This window comes from Phyllobates terribilis, unplaced genomic scaffold (assembly GCF_046119375.1).
Source record: "Phyllobates terribilis strain yellow unplaced genomic scaffold, ASM4611937v1 Scaffold_4__5_contigs__length_816908805, whole genome shotgun sequence".
NCBI lineage: Eukaryota > Metazoa > Chordata > Amphibia > Anura > Dendrobatidae > Phyllobates > Phyllobates terribilis.
Genome location: NW_027362764.1, coordinates 645,189,806 through 645,217,252, shown reverse-complemented (window position 1 = coordinate 645,217,252; position 27,447 = coordinate 645,189,806). Strand labels below are relative to the sequence as shown.

General features: G+C 45.7%; 1 protein-coding gene across 1 annotated transcript in view; it reads left to right on the top strand.

Annotated features, from left to right (window-relative positions):
- Window positions 1–16,441, top strand: part of PREX2 (phosphatidylinositol-3,4,5-trisphosphate dependent Rac exchange factor 2) — a 538,104-nt gene extending 521,663 nt beyond the window's left edge. The window contains exons 39-40 of the mRNA XM_073679425.1: window positions 8,520–8,587; window positions 15,838–16,441. Coding sequence (XP_073535526.1) covers window positions 8,520–8,587; window positions 15,838–15,883 — 114 coding nt within the window. The 3' untranslated portion in view covers window positions 15,884–16,441. The remainder of the gene's footprint in view (window positions 1–8,519; window positions 8,588–15,837) is intronic.
- The last annotated feature ends 11,006 nt before the right edge of the window (window positions 16,442–27,447 follow it).

Sequence of the window (27,447 nt, the reverse complement as noted above, 5' to 3'; positions counted from 1 at the left end):
GTTGACTGGCCTGATATTGATGTGAATGGTCCCTGTTCCTCCTGCTCTTTCTCCTTTGCCACCACCTCATCCATCATTCATCACCTGAAGCTTTGTTTTAACGGGAGTCATAGAACTGGGATAGTAGCAGGAAAACATCCAGCAATACTTGGAGGAGGTAGGATATGCGCCAAAACGCTGACCACCTCAGGCCTAGCCGCTACTACATACATGCAGTTGCATTCCAAGGAACAGAAAGCCAAGGAGATGGATGGCCTCATGATCATGAATAATTTACTCATTGTGTAGGAGGCCGACCACTGCTGCTGTCTACCTTCTGAACTTTGTGTTGAAGCCTGATTGACCCAGGACCCGCAATCCTCTATGTCTGGAGGACGTGTTGCATCCCAGTGTCCAACTGTGTCCCGGCTTCCACAATAATAACCCAGTGTGAAGGCGTCAGTGAGATGGACCATCCCTGGCCACATTCACTTGTCCACGTGTTTGTGGTTAGGCTGTCCTTCCCACTAAATGCACTGGGGAGGGCACAGGTAATGTTTTGGTATGTGCGCTTGTGTATAAGGCGCACCGGGACAAATAGAGGCGGCTGGGTCCGTTTATAGACACCCGGCCGCCCCCAGGCGGCTGGGGACCGTGTGTGGGCACCCGGCCGCGCGGCGGCTGGGGACCAATATGGACACCCGGCCGCACCCTGGCGGCTGGGGACTGAGAATGGATACCAGGCCGCCGACGGAGCCATGACGTGGTGGCCAGATTCCGCCTCCACATGCCTAAAAGGCCCAATTTCAAGTGCAAGCAAGCAAGCAGTATGGTATTGCAGCCTGGGGGTGGGTGGGTGGCAGGCAGCATACTTGTGCTTACATTGCAAGGAATGGGGGAGGTACAATTGAACACTGCCCTGGGACAAGGACTTGAACGGGGATAGTTGCAAGTCTGCAACGACAGGTGCAGGGCAGGAGGCATCTTTCCATGTGCCATGAACAGGGGGTTGGCGTGCACACACTACAGCGGAATAGGCTGTCCTTCCCACTAAATGCACTGGGGCGGGCACAGGTAATGTTTTGGTATGTGCGCTTGTGTTTAAGGTGCATCGGGACAAATAGGGGCGGCTGGGCACCGATTATGGACACCCGACCGCCCCCTAGCGGCTGGGGACCGAGTGTGGACACCCGGCCGCCGGGCGGCTGGGGACTGAGTAGGGATACCAGGCCGCCGATGCAGCCATGAAATGGTGGCCGGCGTCTGCCTCCACAAGCCTAAAAGGGCTCATTTCAAGTGCAAGCAAGCTAGCAGTATGGTATTGCAGCCTGGGGGTGGGTGGGTGGCAGGCTGCACACTTACGCTTGCATTCCAAGAAAACAAAGCAGATGCTAACTTCTATCATCATCATCATGCTCCTCACCTTGGCACTCTCAACTCCCCTGATGGAGAAGGCAGGGCCCACCGGAGGAGTCTCTGGTTGTCTGGTGGGCTCGTCCAATGCTGCCCTAAAGCAGGCCAGGCTAAGAAAAGTGTTCCCATGTCTTTTCAGCACTGTATGCATGTGTCACACAGCACATGGCCATATAAGGTTGTAAAATGTTAAAATGACATTTCCCGGTGAATGCATTTGTCACGGTTGAAAGCAATACAAAAGTGCAAAAACGCATAAAAAAATGCTACTTGTGAACATAGCCCAAGGTGTGGAGGAGTATTTTTGTTTTTGGTTATTTATTGTACCGTATACACAAGTCTTTACCCTGGAAAGGATGTTCCTTAACATATTTCACAGGAAAACAGTTTCAGTTTCGTTTTTAAACTTTTTATTGTGAGCCCGTAAAAGTGGCTTAATACCTCTGACCACGTTGTTGACAGCAGTGACCTGGGGGTCAGAAATGCTTCCTGGGGCGATCCCCATGCTGTCCCCATGTCATTTGAGCACTGTCACTATCGTTTTGGGCACTTTTTAGGCTTTCTACAGACTGGCGGGGGTGCCGCCGCAAAAATGCTCGTGTCTCCCATAGACTAACATTGGGCTCGTTGCTCGGGTCGAGCACCCGAGTATCACGGTGAGCTCGGCCCGAGCTTCGAGCACCCGAGCATTTTAGTGCTCGCTCAACACTAATTTGCAGCGTTGTGGTGAAGAAGAGGCTCAAAACATTACTGATATCAGGGGAAGGCAAATTTGAAAAAAAGTCACATCTTCCCTAGTGGCCCTACAGCCATAACTTCATACCGTTCTGTGCCATCCTACCGAATATCCCTTCTCTCTACTTCAACCCTCTTCCACAAACAACTCATCTTCATACAGTCCCCCCTGTTCAGTTTCCTCTTATATATAGTCCCACGTGAATAGAAAGCACACCTTTCCTTCATAACTCTCCAATATACAGACCCATTAAAAGAACATCACACCCCTCACTGCAACCTTCTGCAGCCTACAGTCCCATGTAAAAAGACATGTCTATATACTGCCTCCTCCTGCAGATCGCTCCTCTCACCCCCTCTATATAAGACGTCCTCTTACAAAACATTACTCCTCTCACCCCCTCTATATACAGCGTCCTCCCACAAAACATTACTCCTCTCACCCTCTCTATGTATAGCGTCCTCCCACAAAACATTACTCCTCTCAACCCCTCTATATACAAAACATTACTCCTCTCACCCCCTCTATCTAAGGCTTCCTCCTACAAAACATTACTCCTCTCACCCCCTCTATATACAGCGTCCTCCCACAAAACATTACTCCTCTCACCCTCTCTATATACAGCCTCCTCCCACAAAACATTACTCCTCTCAGACCCTCAATATACCGCCCCATCTTGCAGAAAATGACTGGTAGAGAAGGATCTGGCTGTTCTAGATCACAGACTAACATCATGCAATGTCAATCAGCAGCTTCTAAGGACAGCAGGATACTGTTCTGTATTAAAAGAGGTATAATCTTGCGGGATAGGTATGTAATACTACCACTTTACATAGCATTAGTGAAACAACATCTAGAATATGCAGTTCTGGGCATCAGTGCATAGATAGAATGCCCTCGAGCTGGAAAAGATATAAAGAAGGTTCCCAAAATTGTTAGGAGGCATGGAGGATCTTAGTTACAACCCCTGGCAAAAATTATGGAATCACCAGGCTCGGAGGATGTTCATTCAGTTGTTTAATGTTGTTGAAAAAAAGCAGATCACAGACATGGCACAAAACTAAAGTCATTTCAAATGCCAACTTTAGGGCTTTAAGAAACACTAAAAGAAATCAAGATTAAAAATGTGGTACTCAGTAAAGGTAATTTTTTTTTTCAGACCAAGCAAAGGGAAAAAATTATGGAATCACTCAATTCTGAGGAAAAAAATATGGAATCATGAAAAACAAACACACAAAAGAACACTCCAATACATCACTAGTATTTTGTTGCACCACCTCTGGCTTTAATAACAGCTTGCAGTCTCTGAGGCATGGACTTAATGAGCGACAAACAGTACTCTTCATCAATCTGGCTCCAACTTTCTCTGATTGCTGTTGCCAGACCAGCTTTGCAGGTTGGAGCCTTGTCATGGACCATTTTCTTCATCTTCCACCAAAGATTTTCAATTGGATTGAGATCCAGACTATTTGCAGGCCATGACATTGACCTTATGTGTCTTCTTTCAAGGAATGTTTTCACCATTTTTGCTCTATGGCAGGATGCATTATTATCTTGAAAAATGATGTCATCATCTCCAAACATCCTTTCAATTGATGGGATAAGAAAACTGTCCAAAATATCAATGTAAACTTGGGCATTTATTGAAGATGTAATGACAGCCATCTCCCCAGTGCCTTTACCTGACATGCAGCCCCATATCATCAATGACTGTGGAAATTTCCATGTTCTCTTCATGCAGTCATCTTTATAAATTTCATTGGAACAGCACCAAACAAATGTTCCAGCATCATCACCTTGTCCAATGCAGATTCGCGATTCATCACTGAATATGACTTTCATCCAGTCATCCACAGTCCACGATTGCTTTTCCTTAGCCCATTGTAACCTTGTTTTTTTCTGTTTAGGTGTTAATGATGGCTTATGTTTAGCTTTTCTGTATGTAAATCCCATTTCCTTTAGGTGGTTTCTTACATTTAGGTCACAGACATTGACTCCAGTTTCCTCCCATTCGTTCCTCATTTGTTTTGTTGTGCATTTCCTGTTTTGGAGACATATTGCTTTAAGTTTCCGGTCTTGACGCTTTGATGTCTTCCTTGGTCTACCAGTATGTTTGCCTTTAACAACCTTCCCATGTTGTTTGTATTTGGTCCAGATTTTAGACACAGCTGACTGTGAGCAACCAACATCTTTTGCAACATTGCGTGATGATTTACCTTCTTTTAAGAGTTTGATAATCCTCTCCTTTGTTTCAATTGACATCTCTCATGTTGGAGCCATGATTCATGTCAGTTCACTTGGTGCAACAGCTCTCCAAGGTGTGGTCACTCCTTTTTAGATGCAGACTAACGAGCAGATCTAATTTGATGCAGGTGTTAGTTTTGGAAATAAATTTACAGGGTGATTCCATAAATTTCTCCTCAGAATTGAGTGATTCCATAATTTTTTCCCTCTGCTTGGTCTGCAAAAAATTACCCTTACTGAGTACCACATTTTTAATCTTGATTTCTTTTAGTGTTTCTTAAAGTCCTAAAGTTGCCATTTGAAATGACTTTAGTTGTGTGCCATGTCTGTGATCTGCTTTTTTTCAACAACATTAAACAACTGAATGAACATCTTCCGAGCCCGGTGATTCCATAATTTTTGCCAGGGGTTGTACTGTATAAGGAAAGACTAATTTTAAATTTTGTTTAGTTTTCAGTTTTCAGAAAAGACATCTAAGGGGAGACATGATTAACTTGTACAAGTACATACATGGCTGATACAAAAAGTATGGTCAAAAGGTGTTTCATGTAAACCCCCTTAAAGGGAATTTGTCACCAAGTTTCCCCTTCTCCCCCAATCTGAGAGTAGCATAATGTAGGAGCAGAGACCCTGATTTCAGGATTATGTCTCTTATTGGGCTGCTTGCTCTTATTTTGATAAAATCACTGTTTTCTTTGCTGCAGGTCTAGCAGTTCTCTGAATGCTGAGCTGTGTATAACATGCCCCCACCACTGATTGGCAGCTTTCTTTCTGCCCTTGTACAGTGTATACAGAAAGCTGATAATCAGTGTTGTGGGCAGCGTTATACAGTACACAGCATGAATATGCCTGACTACATGGCAGCAGGTTTACTAGTCCTCTAGTGATAATCTCCTGCAGATAAATCAGTGATTTTATCAAAACTACACTAAGCAGCACAGTAAGTGACACATCGCAGGAATCAGGATCTCTGTCTCTACATTAAATTGCTCTCAAATTAGGTGGCAAAAACCCTTTAAAAGATTGTCTTTAAAAGACAAGGGGACACTCATTTCATCTGGAGAAAGAAAGGTTCAATCTCCAAAGGAGACAGGCCTACTTTACCATAAGAACTCTTAATCTGTGGAATATTCTACCACAAGAGGTCCCATCCCTTGGCTGAACTTGATGGAAATGTGTTTGTTTTTTTTCAACCATATTAACTATGTAAATGGATATCACTCCTCTCAGCCCTGCTATATACAGTATCCTCCTGCAGAATGTCACTCCTCTCATCTTCCTCTGTGTACAGCATACTACAGTACACTATACATACAGTCCCATCCGGCAGTACATCACTCCTTTCAGCTCCTCTTTATACATCCCTGTCCTATAGAACATCAACCCTCTCAGCCTCCATATACAATGACGTCACCAAATTATCTGCTTTTCAGGTGTACTATTGACTTATGAAATAAAATTTAAAACGATGGCTTCATTTACTAAGAGAACCATATGTATATGTAATCTGTAAAGTCATAGTAATTAGAGAAACGTAAAGAATAATACCTTAAATACTATTAATACTATTAATAACGTCCGTAAAGAACAGTAAATGAGTAATAGCCATATTTGGGGTATTAAACATGCAATTGAGCTCATTACAGCCTGAATACTGGAGGCTTATATTTAATTAAACTTAATGGGAGTTAGTAACAGTGTATTATAAAAAGCATTACCATCTCTGTCATCTATGGAAGCGGACTAAGCAGAGACCTTATTCTAGCCATACATCACAGGGAATTTGCCATTTCCACTACAATGTTAATATAAGGAATGACCTGTTGGGTATCTTGCTATTCATCATTTACTAGCATGTCCTTGGAAAAGCTCCAGTAATTTAAAATAATGTATAATGCATGTGCATTCTCTTCAGTTATGTACTTGAGCTCCAATCACTCCTTCTCTGTCAAGCATGAAGTCATTTTCTTTAACTAGTAATATTCTTCTAAACAGTTCCATAACTAGAGTCTTGTGGGCCCCAGGGAAAGATTTGGACTCCCCTACCCCTTCTCATACTAATCTGTTGATCAGATTTGTAGGCTTAAGATACCATGAAATCTGACAAATTAACAATAAAATAATTTTTTAACCAATATGCTTTCATAATACAGTCATATAGTTACCAAATAACAAATTTAATCCCCATACTATTACTGAACAAAACCCATTATATCAAGACCAATATAAATCAATAATACCATATATTAGAAACGAATAATGCCACCACACCGTGACCGTATATTACTACCACACAGTGTCTGTATATAACGACCATCCTGTTACTGAACAAAGCCCACTGTACCAAGACCAATATAATGTAGCAATATTAACTCGTACATGGAAAAAATATTTCCACACCATGACCAGACCACATATTACCACCACACACAGTGTCGGAATAATATCATCATTCTGATTATTAAAAAAATTTCTGCACTAACACAAGGTTAACCCCATACAATGACTGTCTGGTCAAAGGTATCAGTATATACAGTACAGGTAACTCCAGATACTCACCAGTGATGTCTCCAATTGAAGTCCTTCATTTTCGTTTTTCTTCTTCATCCAGTACAGACAACTTTGGTTTCTTCTAGCCAGGAGTCGTCTTTGCAAAATATAACACAGATATCTATGGCTGATCTCTTCTAGAGCAGCCTCCCCACTTTCCCCCCACGTTTACAGTAACTGTACCTCTCTTTTTCTCACAGCAACAGTATCCCCAAAAATAAAATACAATACAGTAGGGTTACGATACTGGCGAAGTACTGCTGGAAACCAGTGGCTGAATGAGCACAAGCAGGAACAGCAAGCAGTAGTAGAAGTTCTTGGAGATAGTAAAGGAGTTGTAGGAAACAATTCGTAGATAGGTGAGAACAGTCTGGGTAAGAATGTTCAGGAGCTGGAGACTGGAACTAGGCTAAGAGCTAGATACAATACTCAAGCAATGAGTGAGAGATCTATGTGGCTTTAAGTAGGCCCAAACAGGAAACAAGATGGATCCCACAGGTTCAGAATCTGCCATCTTAGTAAAGAGCAATAGCAGAACACAACAGCAGCCTCCAGTGGTAAGGAGTGGGATTGCAGCACAATTATTAAGGTGAACAATAGCAGCCACTAGTGGTTAAACTTTAGAAGGACAACAGGGATTCTGACAAGTAGTGATATTCCCCTATGTGTCCCTCATACAGTAGTAATGCTTATGTCTCCTTTGTGCCCAGTTACATTTCTCCACCATGGCACCAATACAAAAGTATTCTTCACCATTATGCTTATATACACATGTGGTGCCAATATAATAGTAATATTTCACTTTGTGGCCCCATATAGTTATATAGTCTCCCTATGTGACCCCTATATAGTAATAATATCCCCTTATCTGGCTCTCACATAGTAATGATGTCCTCCAATTCTGCACCCCCATAAATGAATAATGTCCTCCAATTCTGCACCCCCATAAATGAATAATGTCCTCCAATTCTGAAACTTTTAAATTAACAATGTCCTCCAATTATGGTCCCATTAAGTACCATTGCCCCTCTCCTATGTGGTCCCCATTGTGTCCCCATTGTGCCCCCACAATCTCCTCCAACAGTGCTCCACTACTATTAAATAAATAAAAAAAGAACAACCAAAACTCTCACCTGTCCCCACATGCCGAACGGCTTTATTTTCGTCTTCCCTTTTTCCCAGCTGGCTCCCTGCCCCGCACTTGTTCTACATCTGAAGGCCTATGGGAGGCCTACAGCTGTAGAGCATGCCGGCATCATGTTGAAGGTGACTTAATGATGTCACACCGTTGTCACATTATAAGCACCCCTGGGGTACCCTGCAGTTGCCACCTCTGATAGGCCTGCAACGGTGGGGCAGGGAGACAGTGGCTCTCTGCTCTACAATAGTTTTCAACTGGAAGTCCCAATAAGCTCACTCGCAGGCCCGGTCGCAGTTGCGCACCCTGCTTCTGATGCATCTTTTATGTATTGTGAAAGGATTGCACAATCTTTAGAAAACTTGACTTGCTAGACCTGATAAAATGTGCTCCTTTGCTGTATATTAATGATTATGTCATGTACATTATTATCTTTCTTTGGTTTCTTTTACATTGCAGGGAGCAAGGGTTCAGAACACTGCTAAGAATTTGGGTGTTAGGGACAGAACACCAACATCTGCTCCAAGGTATGGTATAAAAACACTATAACTGATATAACATAACATATAACAAGATGTATAAATATGGTGAGGCCATTTGAACTTGGGATCCATAGAACGAAATTAAGGTTTTATACAAGCAACTAATGAAGATAAAATGAATTTATATTTATCAGGCCCCTATCTCTTGGTGGAAATTATGACTTTGAGGGGGGGAATCTTATCCCAATGGAGAGGGAGATATGAGCAGAGCATAAGCATTCGTTAGAAAATTATTCATTATAGATCAGTTGTATCCTTTCTTTTTTTATTTATATAGCGCCAACATATTCCGCAGCGCTTTACAATTCAGACAATTTACAGACATTATGGCCACTGTCCCCATTGGGGCTCACAATCTACATTCCCTATCAGTATGTCTTTAGATTGTGGGAGGAAACTGGAGAACCTGGAGGAAACCCACGCAAACACGGGGAGAACATTCACACTCCTTGTAGATGTCCTCTTATCAATTGACTTCCATTGTACAGAAAACTGAATCTGTCTGGATTTTGACCTTCAACTTGGCAGAAGAAAAGGACCTTGATTCATTTTTAGGTCCAATTGCTAAATGTGCCACAATTTGTACCAAAAACTGTCCTTCATGACTTAATATTTATTGTGTTTTTAAACATTTTGCGTCTTGTCCAATAATGGGGCATGACCTGTTGGAGAGTGCTCAATGTGACACAGTACACCAACTAACAGGTGGTATAAAGTTAGATGTAGCACCGAAAGGTGCACCAAGATCATCAAACAGCATGAACCACTTTAAACCACATTTTAAAAGGAGTCTGTTAGCACAAAATGAATGTTCAGACCAAGCACAGCTGGAAAACAAGTGTGCACTGAACTGTTGGGCCATGCCAAAGGTGCACCAAGCTCCTGTCTCAGTCATGTTTAGATGGCCGACTCCCTTAAAAGGGAACCTGTCACCTCCAAAAACAGTATTTACCTGCAGATATAGTATGGTCTGTTTACTGGAGGCACGACTACAGGGAAAAAGTAAAGTTATATTCTACCTACAGCCGCAGACTTGAAGTAATTTGGGAGGTGAAGGGGGCTGCTACAGTCACCACTCACTACACATTGAGTACAGTGTCATCACTGATTGTCAGGCTGCTGTGCAGCATGTGTGCAGAGATAGCTGTCATTCAATGTGCCGGGGAGGGATAACAGCACTCTCACTGTGTAGAGAGATGTGACTGTAACAGCCCCCTACACCACACCAATGACTGTAAGTGAGCGACTGCAGGGAGAATACAACTTCATTTTCTCCCTGTAGCTGTGCCTCCAGTAAGCCGACCAGACTATATCTGTAGCTGCACTTCCAGTAAGCTGGCCAGACAAGATTTATATGCTATTTACCTGCAGATTTCCACTATTTCTGCAGCATTTCTGGCAGTGACAGCTTCCCTTTAAAAAAAAACTAAGACCGTATAGTTAAATATGACCCAGCACCATTCAACAAAATGAAAAAACTTGGTGTGAACCCAGTTCAATACTGCAAAAGGCCAGGGTGACATGGTGACTTTGGCAGAGGCACAATGTAAGTGATTGTGGTCTCGATGTGACCAGCAAATTGCTGCGATCACTGCTGCTGCATGTCGCATGCATTATGGGAACTTACAGATACTTTTTGCCTTGTGACAACCATCGAGGCTAACAGTGATCTAATAACATGATTGGCACACATTGTGCTGACCATGTAGAATATCTTATAGCCACAACCCCCACATCCTCTGTTGACTACTTCACCACATTTCAATTTTTTGCCTCATTTATTAAAAACTGTCCAAAAGGTCAGCTTTTCTGACGGACAGTTTAGACAAAGGAGGTCCATAAGCTTTATGCTCCTACAATGGAAATCCTACATAGATAGACCTACCAACCCAAATGCAGGCCATGTTCTCACAATGGAAATGCGGTAAAAATGCAGCAATTTTATCATAATTCAGAAAATTGCTGGAAAAAAAAACAGCGAAATTGCATCATGTGAACATGGTCTAAGGTTACAATTTTATGTTGTTGCTGCTGTGCATTTTTTTGTGGTAAAAAAAACCACCTTGACCATGTGTGAACACAGCCTAGTAATGGCTTCTTTGCCACTAATAAATTTAGAGTGATAGACAAATGTCACCATTTTAGTGCAATAGTTTACGCCTGTGGAAATTGCATCTAAGTCCTAAATAGTCTGAGGATTTATTTACTAATATTAAACATTGCAGCCAATCCTACTGTATTTGTCTCTGATGAAGTATTTCTGCAGATGAGAGATAGTTTTTTGCACTGTGGTTTTATGCTGACAGCAGGAACAATAAATGCCTCTGTGAAGCTGAGGTGACATACATCTTACTATATAACGAGAGAAATCACAGACAGTATTACAAGATCTATGGCCCGGCGGCGCTGCTTCTGTGCGAGAGGTTGCATTAGAGAAAGTCAGGGGACAGGATATTATATGATTACTTATAACCAAGGTAAACAAACAGTGCAATAAAACAGCAGGAAATCAGCGGAGTCCTGGCCGTAATGAAGGGAAACTGACCAGCTAGTGGAATGATATGTTGATATTACTTCAGAGATCATTATTAAAGCATTGCCCGGACAGCGCTGTTGTTTTCTACGGAGGCTCTTATGTAATATTCAATACTTTTCTATTATTCTAAGTTTCAGGTTCTTATTTACATTTCTTGATTGTACTTTTCTTTTACATCAGGAGGAGAATTGTCATCTAGTTTGAGTCATCAGGAACTATTCCTGTGCTATACCTTGACAATCTCTATGTTTCCCCCCAGCAAAATAATAACACGTATCCCCTTCATGAAATGGTGGTTTACCATTTTTTTGTTAACGCTTTTTCCTCCCCTTCTCCAATGAGCCATAACCTTTTTATTTTTACATCAATGTGGCCGTGTGAGGGCTTGTGTTTTTACTGGACAAGTTGTACTTTAGAGTGACACCATTTATTCTACCACATAGTGTATTGGAAAATGGGAAAAAAATCCAAGTGCATTGAAATTGCAAAAAAAGGGCAATTTCACAATAGCTTTTTAGATTTTTTTATTCACCATGTTCACTATATGGTTAAACTGACTAGGCAATGTGATTTTCCAGGTCAGTACGAGTACAAAAATACCAAATAGGTAGTGTTTTTTTTTTATTATTTAAGTGGTGGAAAAAAATTCGGAAATTTGTAAAAAAAAAATAAAAATAAATGTTACTTTTGTAACCTTTTTCCGAGACTCGGAGGGCTTATTTTTTGCGCCCTGAGCTGACATTTTTACCGATACCATTTTGGGGTAGATACAATGTTTTTATTGCTTCTTATTGCAGTGTTGCAGCAGCCAAAAACCCGTAATTCTGGCTTTTTTTGTAACGATGTTTACCGATCAGATTAATTTATTTTACTTTTGATAGATAGGACTTTTAGAAACACAGCGATACCAAGTATGTGTATTTCTATTTTTTTTATTGTTTTATTTTTAATGGGGCAAAAGAAGAGTGACTTGATCTTTTATGGTTTTTTATTTTTTTCATGTTTTGTAAAACTTTTTTTTTCACTAGGGAACTTGAAGTTGCGATCATCTGATCGCACTATACATAGCCGTGCTACAGCATGGCTATGTATAGAGAAAATCACGATCTCCTATGTACGCCGGTCACGTACTGGCTTTCACACTAGAATCACAATGACAAGCATGGAGGTTATCAGCAGACCCCCAACTGTTACAACAACCCATCTGCATCCCGCGATCACTCCACCTGCTGGCGTGTGTTAAATGACGCTGTCAGAGATTGACAGCGAGATTTAACAGGTTATCAGTGGGCGGAGCTCCTCTCTGCCTGTAGCTGTTAGAGGCACATGATAGCTGATTAAGTCTGCCATCATGTGTGGGGAAAGATGCAGGCTCGGCATGCAAGTCCGCATTGAAGGCAGGGACACGACATATGATGTACGTTTAAGGGGTTAAACTCACCTCCAGTGCCAGGGCCGTTCCAGCGGTGTCAGCACTGCCTCTCCCGGGGCTCGCATAACATTGTCACTCTATCCCTGCAGCCAATCAGCGCTGGCTTCTCTTCCTCCGAACAAATCAGACATCCAGATGAACTTAGAGAGCAGCTACAGTTCTCATTTCCTCTGGTTGTCAGTTACTGACCCATCCTATGCTGCGGCCAGTAGTTCCCTCTGCCACCCCATCGGTGACACTATGTACAGTAGATATTTTAGGATCAGTCATTTGTTGCTTAGCAAACTACATCTGAGCGCTTGATATTTTCATACTATAGTCTATCACTTCAGAAGTAGCAGGAGAAAGCAGTATTTATCAGAAGCACCAAAATGAATCTCTTTAGTAAAAATGTCATGGTTGAGACCAGTGAACCTCTGAACTTGTGTTTCATTCTGACTAAAGAGTATTTTTGTGATAATTTTACTTTTATTTCCTTTCACCTGCGTGTGACTGACTTATCCCCTCATCATTCATCAAAAATATAAAATCCACAGTTATACTCAAATCATAAAAGTAAAAGCAGATTTATGGATGAGAATTAAATAAGGCATTAAAATCAATGCTGTAAGTTATATTCTTTCATGTTATTTTAGGGAAGGTTATAAATATATTCCTATCCTTGCTTTACCTTCAATGAAAATATAGAAAAATGATATGCACCCATGTGAGCATACACTGAACTGGGGGAGGTCGAGCCATACTATGCAGGCAGCCATCTGGAAATTGGAGTGACCGGCCCATAGTCGCCTTCCTGTAACTTTGCTCACTCTTCCTGCTTACTATGGCGCCAATTCATTAAGACTGACATTTTGTACAAATTTGAGGCCTCTTTCACCACCACAAGCGTTGTACTCCAGATTGGAAAATATTTCTGTCTCAGTTTAAACAGCAAATTATGATGAATTAGTCAGCTGCACTCTCCTACTAAGCACTGCACACTTTCCAAAGAGATGGCAGAGCTGGCTAGAACTGTTGTAAAAACTCCAAAAGTTGCAAAATTTGTGTGCACTTATGAGAACTGTAGTGAAAGCTTTTGGATGAATTGGCCTCTATGTGCTAAAGGGAGTCTGATGACACAAAGTGACTATTATAACGAAGTACAGCACCTTGTAAAGGACTTGGCCCTAATAAAAATCACACCTTCAGTGTCTAAATCCATTGCTTCACTTGCCAGAAATTGTTCTTTATTCCAATTTGCTATTGAGGCGCTCGGTGCACCCTTGGTGTGGCCGAGCAGTTCAAGGTATCATCCTACCTACTAGTTTTGACGCACCCCTGGGCCTGTGTCGCGCAGCGTTGCGCACGCGGGAGCTTACCCGGAGCCGGATCTGTTGAGGGTTGTAGTCTCGTGGCGGTGACCCGGTCCGTGCCCAGGGAGTCAGACTAAGTGGCGCTGTATTAGCGGTAGATGTTGTACGACTACGCCACCCGTTGAATGCAGCGAAGGAGCTGCCGCTGCAGGGCAGACCGCTGAGGCCGGTGGTAGGATTGTGCAGCGTGATAGTATCACCCCCAACGGGAGGGGTATGGCCTCAGGGCAGCCGACGTGGATGATGGGGGTAGCAGGAACCACTCGGAGACGGTACGGTGTAGTTCAGGGTCTTTACTGGTGACAAAGATAGACCCTCCCGGAGTACTGGCTAGCGATTGGGGCCTGGTCAGTCCTTGAGCAGATGGGATCTCCCCTGGCCAGGCGGAGTTGTAGGCCTCCCAAACTAACTGTACTCTTCTGGCTACCTTGCTAGAGGCGGGTATAAGTAGCCCACGTCCCTGAGTGTACCGTGTGGTGCTCACCCGTATGGCCGGTGACTCGGGGCCTTCTAGTAGCTTCCGCTCCACGACGGCAGTGCTGGTCCCACGCGTGTGACCGTGCCTTCGGGTTTCTTGGCCAGAGGACCTGAAATCCCCTGCCGGTCGGTTTCTGCTGCTGGATAGGAGTTAGTCCCCACAGCCTCGGACTCCGGGTCCGGTGATAGCTTCTCAGTCAGGGCGAGCTCTGCAGCTGCCAGCCCCTGACTCCTTGTAGTACTGCTCCCACAGAGCTCCTGTTGTTTCTTCCTATGCTGCTTCTCTTCTCTGTCTCTACTTCTTCTCTACTCACTAACCCTGCCTCAGCCCTAGGTTTATATAGGGGAAGTTCTTCCCCTCCCAGGACTGGGCAGGAGGTGTGGCATGCACAGGATCCCTGACCAAGAGACCTCCCACCTGCTCTCAGACATAACATTGCCGTTACTGTGGAAACCAGACCCCTGGGGTGCCACATTTTTCCATTTATCTCTGCCACGGCCTCCCTCCTGTGATGGCAGATACATATTAGTATTCGCAAAGTACCTAACAATAGCCACATTATATCATACAAGTTGGCAATCACGGATTAGGACTGTCCACTTGAATCTAAAGTCCAGAATGAGCAGAGATCTCAGAGAATAAGTTATGCAGAATATTTTACCACAAACTTATATAACAATTTGAATAACTCCTCTTTTTCTATGGCATGATGGTTGCAGATTGGACTGCATGATCCATGTGACAGATTTCCTTTCAGGAGGACCTATCACTGGAATTTTTCATTTGATCTGAATATCTCTGACCAATTGGAGCTGTCCCACTGATTCTGGAATTTTTTTTCTTTTTCTTCTATGCCCCGCCATTCCAAATTTATGCCCCCGGTAATAATAGTCCACATTTTTCCCTCAACCAACTGGGTGTATACCACAGAACTTCTCTGTAGGTGTGGCTGTGTTTTAATTGGCCAGTATCAGGAGAGAAAGCAAACGCCCACAGATCAAATCTATGGTATGCGCCCAGTTGGTTGAGGAGAAATTTTGCATCATTATTACCTGGGTGCATAACTTTGGAATGGAGGCGCACAGAAGAAAAAGAAAAACTGTAGGACACATGCAATTGGAGGAGGTGCTGAATTTAAATTAAAGAAAAAAATCCATTCATTTTTTTTTAATTACAATTAAAAGTTTCCTTTTTTTAACTGTAATCACCATCTAGGACAGAGACTGAGAAAGTGATGACAATATTTAGGCAGCACTATGGAAAATGTTGGAAATGTAAAGAAACTCTAATTTAGCTACCTGTATATGTATTCCTAGGAAGTAATGCTAACCAAGCAGTTTACGTGGCAGTTTTTATGTCTTCATGAAGAATATATTGTTAATCATAAAACATTACCCCAACTGAAATACTAATACTGTATATGTGTTATTTTTCTAGGTTGTACCGGCTGTGCCAGCCGCCCCCTGCTGACGATGAGCCCTGAATGTACCCACCATAAATTCTGAGAGGATTGTTTTAACAGAACTTGTTTTGTGACTGTTCTTGTAAATGTGGATATTCAGCATATAGGAAGCTGAAACTCCTGTTCAGTGGACAAGACACTTCATTACGAGCTATAAGGACTATTCGCCAGTGGCATATTTTTTACACTGGAATCCCACTGGATGAAGCACTTACGTGTTGTAAAAAATCAACAAGAACATTGAATGTTTTTTTTTAGATTGTCATTTCAAGGCTTTTTTCCACGTACAGACAAGACTTACCTTAATATTTGTATTAATTATGTGTCAGTGAAAAAGGAAATATATTTCTAAAGGAAACATTTATATCTACTTTGCTATCAATAAACTGCTACATACATAATATATGTCATAATTCTGTAGAACGTAAAGCACAGTTCATTAGTACTCCATTTGGACTTTCCCTTCAAGACATGACTTTGCTATAGAGAAAAAAATGGAAGAAATAGACTTTTTATAACTAATTAACACATGAGTAATGTAAAATATTTGGGCAATACATTAAATAGATTGATATTATTGACAACAAACAATTTGTAATTTTTTACTATTCTGCAATGTCCGTTATTTTTTTAAAGTGTGGTATATGAAGCAGCCATTGTGCTTGGCCGATCTGTCTCTCTGTAAAAGTACCAAAAACAGCACTTTGTACTTATGCCATGTATAGCTTTTTTCATAATTTTAATTCATGAACTTAATAGCTGTTTTGTGGAAGATACTAAATTTCTTTGAAAGGAACCAGGCCATGTGCACACGTTGCGTATTTGGTGAGTTTTTTACATCAGTATTTGGATTTAAGGGGTAAGGTTTCTCCTTGTGGAGAGTGACATGCCAGGACTGGCACGCCAGTATGAGGAGACTTAAATGCATTGCATGCTCCTCTGGTTTATTAAATATGCAAATTGTCTCTTCAGAAAGGAAGAGGACTTGAACTCTAGTGCTACCTATTGGAAGTAGCAATCCTACAAATCATTATTGACCCTTTAACAAGTCTTTAAATATGACTTAGGATAAAAACAAATCAGAATCTCAATTTGTATACACAGTGTTTCGGGGTATTGCCCCTCGTCAGTACAAAGTATGAGATCTGATTTGGTTGGGTGAGAGGCTAAGATTGGGATCTAAGGGGTAAGTTTTCTCCTTGTGGAAAGTGACATGGCACAGAAACTCAGCCAAAGCCAAACCAGAATCTCAATTTGTTTCGGGGTATTGCCCCTCATCAGTACAAAGTATTAGATCTGATTTGGCTGGGTGAGAGGCTAAGACTGGGATATAAGGGGTAAGGTTTCTTCTAGTGGAGAGTGACATGCCAGGTCTGGCACACCAGTATAAGGAGACTTAGATTCTGATTTGGCTTTTATCCTAAGTCATATTTCAAGGCTCGTTAAAGGATTGATAAGGACCTGTAGAATTGCTACATCTAATAGATGACACTAGATTTCAAGTCCTCTTCCTCTCTGAAGAGACAATTTACATCAGTATTTTTAAGCCAAAACCGTGAGTGGGTGATAAATACAGAAGTGGTGACATGTTTCTATTATATTTTTCCTCTGATTGTTCCACTCCTGATTTTGACTTACAAATACTGATGGATAATACTGACCAAATACTCAACACATGCATGTGGCCTTAGACACATGAAGAGAGCGACTTGTAAGTCAAAGGGAATTGGGAGAGAAAAGCCCTTTCCTCACATTTGCATATTCTCCAGTCAGCTATTCAAAGTATGTTTTGTTTGAAACGCTACTCCGTGGTTCAGGCATCATGAATTTGTCAGGTTCTTTTTAAAGGGCTATTGCAGTTGTTGGCATTTTACAAGGATATGCCATCAATGGTTAATTGTGGGAGTTTCGAGGACCTGCTTTATATCATGCAGGTGAAAGTGCTAGTGTGAAATCCTAAATGTAAGTTTAATGACCTAAACTGACAACATCACAGATCGCTATGCGAATATTTTTGTTTTGTTACCTTGAAAATAGCGCCAGTCTGGCACCTAAGCGCGTTGGTGTAGTAAAAACCTTCATTGTATACCATCAAGGATTCTTCATTTTTGCAAGCACAGCCCAGGCACCGTGATCTCTCGACTAAAGGGATATGCTAATATTTTGGGTCATTAGAAATGTAGTCATGGCCAGGATATGCAGCCACAGCTAGGGCACAGAAATGTACACATATTATGCGCATGTGTAACCACCCTAATACATTAGTAATTATTAGTGTTGAGCGAGCACTAAAATGCTCGGGTGCTCGAAGCTCGGGCCGAGCTCACCGTGATACTCGGGTGCTCGACCCGGGCAACGAGCCCAATGTTAGTCTATGGGAGACTCGAGCATTTTTGCGGTGGCACCCCCGGCAGTCTTTTAAAAGCCTAACAAGTGCCCAAAACGATAGTGACAGTGCTCAAATGACATGGGGACAGCATGGGGATCGCCCCAGGAAGCATTTCTGACCCCCAGGTCACTGCTGTCAACAACGTGGTCAGAGGTATTAAACCACTTTTACAGGCTCACCATAAAATGAAAGTGAAACTTTTTTCCTGTGAAATATGTTATGGAACATCCTTTCCAGGAAAAAGACTTGTGTATAAGTTAAAATAAATGACCAAAAACAAAAATACTCCTCCACACCTTCGGCTATGTTCACAAGTAGCATTTTTTATGCGTTTTTGCACTTTTGTATTGCTTTCAACTATGACAAATGCATTCACCGGGAAATGTCATTTTAACATTTTACAACCTTATCTGGCCATGTGCTGTGTGACACATGCATAAAGTGCTGAAAAGACATGGGAACAGCATGGGGAAGACCCCTGGAAGCATCTCTGACTCCCAGGTCACTGTCTAAAAGTGTGCCCATCATAAGTGATCCTTGCCGCATCAGAAGATGCAGACTTGCAACTATCCCCATACAAGTTCTAGTCCCAGGGCAGTGTTCAATTGTACCTCCCCCATTCCTTGCAATACAAGCGCAAGTATGCAGCCTGCCACCCACCGACCCCCAGGCTGCAATACCATACTGCTTGCTTGCTTGAACTTGAAATTGGGCCTTTTAGGCATGTGGAGGCGGAATCTGGCCACCACATTATGACTGTGTTGGCGGCCTGGAATCCATACTCAGTCCCCAGCCGCCCGGCGGCCGGGTGTCCATACTCAGTCCCCAGCCGCCCCGCGGCCGAGTGTCCATACGGTCCCCAGCCGCCTGGGGGCAGTCGGGTGTCCATAAACGGTCCCCAGCCGCCCCCATTTCTCCTTGGAACATCCCCCCACACACTTTTCTTAGCCCGGCCTGCTTTAGGCAGCATTTTACGAGCCCACCAGAGAACCAGACTCCTCCAGTGGGCCCTGACTTCTCCATCGGTGGAGTTGAGAGTGCCAAGGTGAGGAGCATGATGATGATGACAGAAGTTAGCATCTGCTATGTTTTCTTTTAATGCAAGTGTAAGTGTGCAGCCTGCCACCCACCCACCCCCAGACTGCAATTCATACTGCTAGCTTGCACTTGAAATGGGGCCTTTTAGTTTAGAGGAGGCCGAAGCTGGCCACTACCTCATGGCTGCTTCGGCAGCGAGGTATCCATACTCAGTCCCCAGCCGCCCCTATTTGTCCTGGTGTGCCTTATACATAAGATTAAGCGCGTATACCAAAACATTACCTGTGCCCTCCCCAGTGCATTTAGTGGGAAGGAGAGCCTATTCCGCTGTAGTGTGTGCATGCCAAACCCCTGTTCATGGTACATGCGAAGATGCCTCCCACCTTGCACCTGTCGTTGCAGACTTGCAACTATCCCCATTCAAGTCCTTGTCCCAGGGCAGTGTTCAAATGTACCTCTCCCATTCCTTGCAATGCAAGCGCAAGTATGCAGCCTGCCACCCACCCACCCCCAGGCTGCAATACCTTACTGCTTGCTTGCTTGCACTTTAAATTGGGCCTTTTAGGCATGTGGAGGCGGAATCTGGCCACCACGCCATGGCTGTGTCGGCGGCCTGGTATCCATACTCAGTCCCCAGCCGCCTGGTGGCCGGGTGTCCCCGCTTGCTCCCCAGCCTCCAGGGGGTGGCCGGGTGTCCATACTCGGTCCCCAGCCACCCCTACTTGTACCGGTAACCTTTCCCACACTTTTCTTAGCCTGGCCTGCTTTAGGGCAGCATTGGCCGAGCCCACCGGACTATAAGACTCCTCCGGTGGGCCCTGGCTTCTCCATCAGGGGAGTTGAGAGTGCCAAGGTGAGGAGCATGATGAGGATGATAGAAGTTAGCATCTGCTTTGTTTTGTTGTAATGCAAGCGCATGTATGTAGTAGCGGCTAGGCCGGAGGAGGTCAGCGTTTTGGCACATATCCTACCTCCTCCGAGGATTACTGGATGTTTTCCTGCTACTATCCAAGTTCTATGACTCCCGTTAAAACAAAGCTTCAGGTGATAAATGATGGATGAGGTAGTGGCAAAGGAGAAAGAGCAGGAGGAACAGGGACCATTCACATCAATATCAGGCCAGTAAACCAGATATGTCTTGTAGGATATGTTTCTGTAACAAAAGGAGCGGTTCGGCTACACAGTTATAGGGCATACAGTGAGTGCAATGCCTACCAAAAATTTCGAGGCACTCCAATGCCCCTTGGAAATGACATGGAGGTCAGAGGGCGTTAACTAAACCTTTTTTTCCATTTATAGCAACTGGGTCTCCTGTGCACTGTTGGCCTAAGCAGTGAATGGAATGCTTTCCAAAAATTATGAGGTACTGCAATGCCCCTTACAAGAGCCATGTGTGGCACCCCAGGGGTCTGGTCACCACAGTAATAGAGATTACGTCGGAGAGCAAGTGGGAGGTTTCCTGGTCAGGATCCCTTAAACATGCAACATCCTCCTGCCCCAGTCCTGGGAGGGGAGAATTCTGCCCTTATAAACTGGATCTGGGGTGGGGTTGAGTGAGTCAGAGAACAGTCAGAGTCAGAGTGAGAGCAAGGGAAAGTAACAGCAAGGAGCTCTGTAGGAGCTAGGAGCTAAAGACGAGGGGCTGGAAGCTGAGCAGAGCTCGCCCTGGCAGAAGACAATAGGAACCGGACACAGGAGTCCGAAGCTGTGAGGACTTATATATCCAGCAGCAGAAACCAGCCGGCAGGGGATTTCAGGTCCTCTGGCCATAGAAGCCCGGAGGCTCAGTCACAAGCAAGGGACCAGCACCGCCGTCATGGAGCGGAGGCTAACAAAAGGCCCCAAGTCACCAGCCATACGGGTGAGCACTACACGGTACACTCAGGGACGTGGGCTACTTCTACCCGCTTACAGCAAGGTAGCCAGGAAGAGTGCAGACAGACGGGGAGGCCTACAACTCCACCTGGCCAGTGGAACTCCTGCTTGCTCACAGACTGACCAGGCCTCTTATGCTAGCCAGTACTCCCGGGAGGGTCTACCTTATAATCATCAGTAAAGACCCTGAACTGCACTGCAAAAACTCTGAGTCATTCCTGCTGCGCTCGTGCACCATCACCCCTATCATCCACACTCACTGCCCTGAGGCTATACTCCTCCCGAGGGGAGTTATCCCATTTTATGCTGCGCACACAACACCAGCCTCAGCGGTCTGCCTCGCAGCAGTGGTACTCCCTGACCGCAATCCACGGGTGGCGCAGTCGGACAATTAACCTCAAAACCTAAGAAAGATTGCCACTGGTTTGACCAGCCTGAGCCACGGGACCGGGTCACCGCCACGGAGACTACAGACCCCAGAGACCCGGCACCAGGTATCCTACACACGTGTACACACGGCCCAGGGGGCGCGTCACATGCAGTACAGCATATTACAAACATAAGTCCCATTATTGGGGAGTGGGTGTCCCATAGTATTTGCTTATGCCTTGCAAGCAAAAGCTGCCAAAAATTAGGACGGAGCAACTTGCAATGCCCCTTACAAGAGCCATGCAGTACAGCATATTACAAACATAAGTCCCATTATTGGGGAGTGGGTCTCCCATAGTATTTGCTTATGCTTTCCCAGCAAAAGCTGCCAAAAATTAGGACGGAGCAACTAGCAATGCTCCTTACAAGAGCCATGCAGTATAGCATATTACAAACATAAGTCCCATTATTTGGGGGGTGGGTCTCCCATAGTATTTGCTTATGCTTTCCCAGCAAAAGGTGCCAAAAATTAGGACGGAGCAACTTGCAATGCCCCTTACAAGAGCCATGCAGTACAGCATATTACAAACATAAGTCCCATTATTGGGGAGTGGGTGTCCCATGGTATTTGCTTATGCTTTCCCAGCAAAAGCTGCCAAAAATTAGGACGGAGGAACTTGCAATGCTGACGCCCTGGTGGTATAGTGGTGGTGGAGGCTGAGGATAAGGAGAAGATTAAACAGCCGAAACGAGGAAGCGTATACCCATGTGTGGGTGTGAAGCGGTGCATGTGAATACACCTCCCGAAATAACACAGTGGATTTGACTTTATGTTACTCTGCTGTCATTTGGTGGTGATGAGAAGTCTGGCCCAATCCAGCCCTTGTTCATTTTGATAAGGGTCAGCTTGTCAGCATTGTCAGTTGACAGGCGAGTGCGCTTATCAGTTATAATTCCCCCAGCGGCACTAAAAACACGCTCCGATAACACGCTAGCGGCAGGGCAGGCCAGGACCTCCAAGGCGTACAGAGCGAGTTCATTCCAAGTGTCCAGCTTGGATACCCAATAATTAAAAGGCACAGAGGAATCACGGAGGACGCTGGTACGATCGGCAAGGTACTCCCTCACCATCTTTTGAAACTTTCCACTCCTTGTGAGAGTACCCCGCGCCTCAGGGCCTGTAAGCTGGGCGTGTGTCAGAAAACTGTCCCAGAACGTTGACAGTGTTCCCCTGCCTCTGCTGGATTGGAATTGCATCTCTCTCGCCTGTACGCCTTGGTTGGGCAACGAAATGTGACCTCTGCCGCTAGCGTGTTCAGATGGGAATTTTTTTAAGAGTTCTGCAGCAAGGGCCTTCTGGTATTGCCCCATTTTTGTAGACCTCTCCACCTCAGGAATAAGAGAGTGAAGGTTCTCCTTGTAGCGGGGGTCTACAAGTGTCACCAACCAGTAATGACTGTCAAACAACATTTTGACAACGCGAGGGTCACGGTTAAGGCAGCGTAACATAAAGTCAGCCATGTGTGCCAGACTGGTAACGGGCAAGATTTCCGTGTCCTCACCAAGATGACGACTGACCATGCTCTCCTCCTCCTCCTCTTCCTCCTCCCCCCTGTCCTCAGGCCACCCACGCTGAACCGACGGTATGACACTTGTACAGGTACTACCGTCTACAACGCATGATAGCAGCTCCTGTTCTTCCTCCTCCTCCTCTCCCTCATTGTCCCCCAATGCACATTGGGATGAGATGAAGCTGGGCTGTGTGTAATCGCCCGCTACGGCTTCTTGATCCATCTCATCATACTCTGGCTGCAATGCCTCCTCTTTAATTCTCTGCAGAGAGCGTTGCAAAAGACAGACAAGTGGAATGCTGACACTAATGATGGCGTCATCGCCACTCACCATCTTGGTGGCCTCCTCAAAGTTTGTCAGGATGGTACATATGTCAGACATCCAGGTCCACTCCTGAGGTCTTATGTGTGGAGTCTGACCTAAATATCGACGGCCTTGTTGCAGCTGGTACTCCACAACTGCTCTCTTCTGCTCACAAACCTTTGCAACATGTGGAGGGTAGAGTTCCAACGTGTGGGGACATCACACACCAGTCGGTGTGCCGGAAGCTGCAAACGCTGCTGCAACACAGCAAGGGCAGCGGAAGCTGTAGCCGACTTGCGAAAATGAGCTGACAGGCGGCGTACTTTCACAAGCAGATCTGGCAACTCGGGGTACGATTTAAGAAACCGCTGAACCACGAGGGTAAGCACATGAGCCAGGCATGGTACGTGTGTGATCTCACCTCGCCTCAGAGCCGCCACCAGGTTATGGCCATTGTCACACACGACCATGCCGGGATGTAGGTTGAGCGGTCTCAGCCACAGATCTGCCTGCTCTTTCACAGCTGTCCACAACTCACAAGCAGTGTGAGGTTTATCACCTAAGCTTATGAGTTTCAGCACAGCCTGTTGCCGCTTGGCGGAGGCAGTACTGCAATGCTTCCAGCTTGTAACTGATGTGGTGATATCTGAGATGGAGGCTGAACATGAGGAGGAGGAGGAGGATGCGCAGGAGCTGTACACTGTGGGGGCAACTCTGACTGACATAGGGCCCGCAATCCTCGGTGTGGGGAGGATGTGTTCCGTCCCAAGGTCCGACTGGGTCCCGGCTTCCACTATTTTTACCCAGTGTGCCGTCAGAGAGATGTACTGTCCCTGGCCACAAGCACTTGTCCACGTGTCCGTTGTCAGGTGGACTCTCCCAGTAACTGCGTTGTTGAGGGCACGGCAGATGCTTTGGGACACGTGCTTGTGTATTGCGGGGATGGCACACCGGGCAAAATAGTGTCGGCTGGGGACCGAGTACCGAGGGACGGCCACCGCCATAAGATTGCGGAAGGATTCCGTCTCCACCAGCCTAAAAGGCAGCATTTCCAATGCAAGCAGTCGTGAAATGTGCGAATTTAGGACTGTGGCCTGTGGGGCGTTAGCTGCTAATTTCCACTTTCGTTCAAAGGTCTTGGATATGGACAATTGAACGCTGCGGTGGGACGTGGACGTGGACGTTGATGCTGTTTCTTGAGAAACTGCCATAACAAGTGAAGACTGAGAGGAGGGGGCATCTTTACATGCAGTATGGACAGGGGATTGCCTTGCACACACAACAGGCGGTTCTATTGCACGCACAACAGTGGAAGAAGCAGTGGTGACACCCGCTGACACTGGTCGTGGAACCTGGGTTTCGCCCCACAAAGTCGGGTGCTTTGCTGCCATGTGCCTGATCATGCTGGTGGTGGTCAGGCTGGTAGTTTTGTCACCCCTGCTGATGTTGGCATGGCAGGTGTGGAACATATGGCCTTTTTGGGGTTATCAGCAGAGTCTTTAAAAAAATTCCAGACTCTGGAAGACCTACCGCTTGTACTGGCAACGTCCCTCGTGTTGGTGTTACGGGGAACGGTTGCCTGCCTTCTGTCTGCGGCCACCACACTGCTTCTTCCTGCCTGTTGGGGTACTCTGCCTCCCTCCCCCTGTGTGCTGCTGGCCTCACTCTGCATGTCCTCCTTCCATGTTGGGTCAGTTACTAGATCATCCACCACCTCCTCCTCTTCCATTAGCGCACCACGATCCTCCTCCTCACTTCCTGGCAATTGTGTCTCGTCATCGTCCACCTCTTGTGACAGATTGCCAACGTCGACTTCCTGTGGCCGTGGCTGTTCAAATATTTGGGCATCGCAACATGGGATCTCCTCTTCCACCACTTCAAGCGTATCAGGCGAGGGGCCCAAATATGGAAATGGACCAGTGAACAGCTCTTCAGAGTGTCCAAGTGTGGGATCACTTGCTGTCTGACGACACTCGGCATGGTGGGAGGAAGGAGCATCAGGGTGAGGAGGAGTATGCGGTCGAGACTCACGGCTACTAAGAGTTGACCGTGTGGAAGACAGACCGGAGGTGGTGGTGCCCAGGTAACTGGAAGTATTGTCTGCTATTGACGCGCCCCTGGGCCTGCTGGGTCGTGCGGCATCGCGCGCACGGGGGCTTACCCGGAGCCGGATCAGATGGGGGTAGTAGTCTCGTGGCGGTAACCCGGTCCGTGCCCAGGGTGTCAAACTATGTGTGTGGCAGTCTTGGTAGATGTTGTTTCTGTGTCGACTACGCCACCCGTTGATTTGCGGTCACAAGGCCGCCGCTGCAGAACAGTCCACTGAGGCCGGTAGTATGGGTGCAGCGATGGTGGTATAACCCCCAACGGGAGGGGTATGGCCTCAGGGCAGCTGGTGCGGATGATGGGGGTAGTGATAGTGCAGAAAGGAGAGTCAGAGACGTGAGATGCAGTTTCAGGGTTTCTAACTCACAGGTGTTCCTTCAGTCACTCTGGCCTTGAGTGACCACCCGAGCCGTGCTGCATCCACCAGGTGCTGGACTCGGCCAACCCCCAGGCAGTTCCGGAGCGTGGTCCTGAGCTTCCCTCTCTCTCTCTTTCTCCTGGCCGTCCCCACCAGGGATCCACCTTTGTCCGGTTCCCTTGGGCCTTCTATGGTAAAACCTTCTCTGGCTTTCCTGACCCTACTCTTGGTGTACCTTCCTGGTGGATGTGGTGAGGGTCGTGGCAAAGCTTGCCCACGACCTCCGGTTCCTGGTTAAGGGTTACTTTTGCCTCCGCCAGCTTGGGATCCGGTGCCCTCTTCTGCCAACCCTTCACCCTTTTTAGCTCACTCGTGGGATCTTAGGGTTCCCTCTTTTCTGCGTCTCTGGGCCTTTCTTCTTCCTCTCTGCTTCAGGCCTAGCCCTGGAGCTGGGCCCAGCCGGAGCCACAGCTCCCTGTCAGCCCTCCTGGCTGAACTCCTCCTCAGCACTCTCCTGACAGACTCTCCCTATCTCTAGATGGTGCCCACCATATATACTCCCTCTATGTGTGAGCCCAGGTGACCAGCACCCAATGGGCTCCTATCTCTATGCCCAGAGCCCCTCCCCTATCTGCCCCTACACTACTGGGATGTTCCACCCCCCCCTCCCACTCCAGCCAGGGACAGACGCTGTCGTACCTGCACATCTACTTGGTGGGAGTACCGTAGTTCTGTCCCCCGGAAATGGGATGTATGTAGTGCATGCAGCCTACTGAGCTCAGTCCCACACTCCATCCTTACCCGGGAGTGGAATACCACACCTCTGGTTTGAGGTGCAATACCCCTGTAGCAGCCGAGTCCTCAGGGTGCTACATTCCCCCCTGGTAAATCACAGCACGTCCTCGGGCTGTAAAAGAATAAAACATACCAAAACATACAAACTTTTTAAAACATACACCAACATATAAAACATTATAAACATTATCAGATTCTAGCAATATAAACTTTTTCATATAAAACTCTTTTATATAAAATGTTCTTGAGCTTCTGGCCACTGTGCACTTGTGACCAGGTAAAGTGCCACAGTCACTGGGAGGAAAACAGTAATCCTCCTATAAAACCGGTAGGGGGCGCCTTAGGAAGCGCAACTATTTACAAGGGTATGGCCGCTCTCAGTCCTCGGCCAGGTAGAGGGAAAGAGCGACCGCTCTCAGTCCTCGGCCAGGTAGAGGGAAAGAACGACCCCTCTCAGTCCTCGGTCAGTGGGAATAAGGGATGGCTGCTCACAGTCCTCAGCCTGTTAGGGATAGGGACACACGGGTAACAGTTTGCTGGTCCCTACGGGGACTATACTTTACTGGTAACAGTTCTTGTACCCTTACGGGTAACTATTTACAGCTTCACTGTACCGTACTTTAATAACGGCATCCTCCTGCTCCTTCTTGAGGGTAATCTTCAGACCCGTCCGGGTCCTCTTGACCTTCCTCAAACCGCAGCTCCTTCTCAGTCAATCTGTGCACATGGAGAGCATATGGACCTTTGGCACATTGATGCCGGGTGAAGGTGACCTCATCA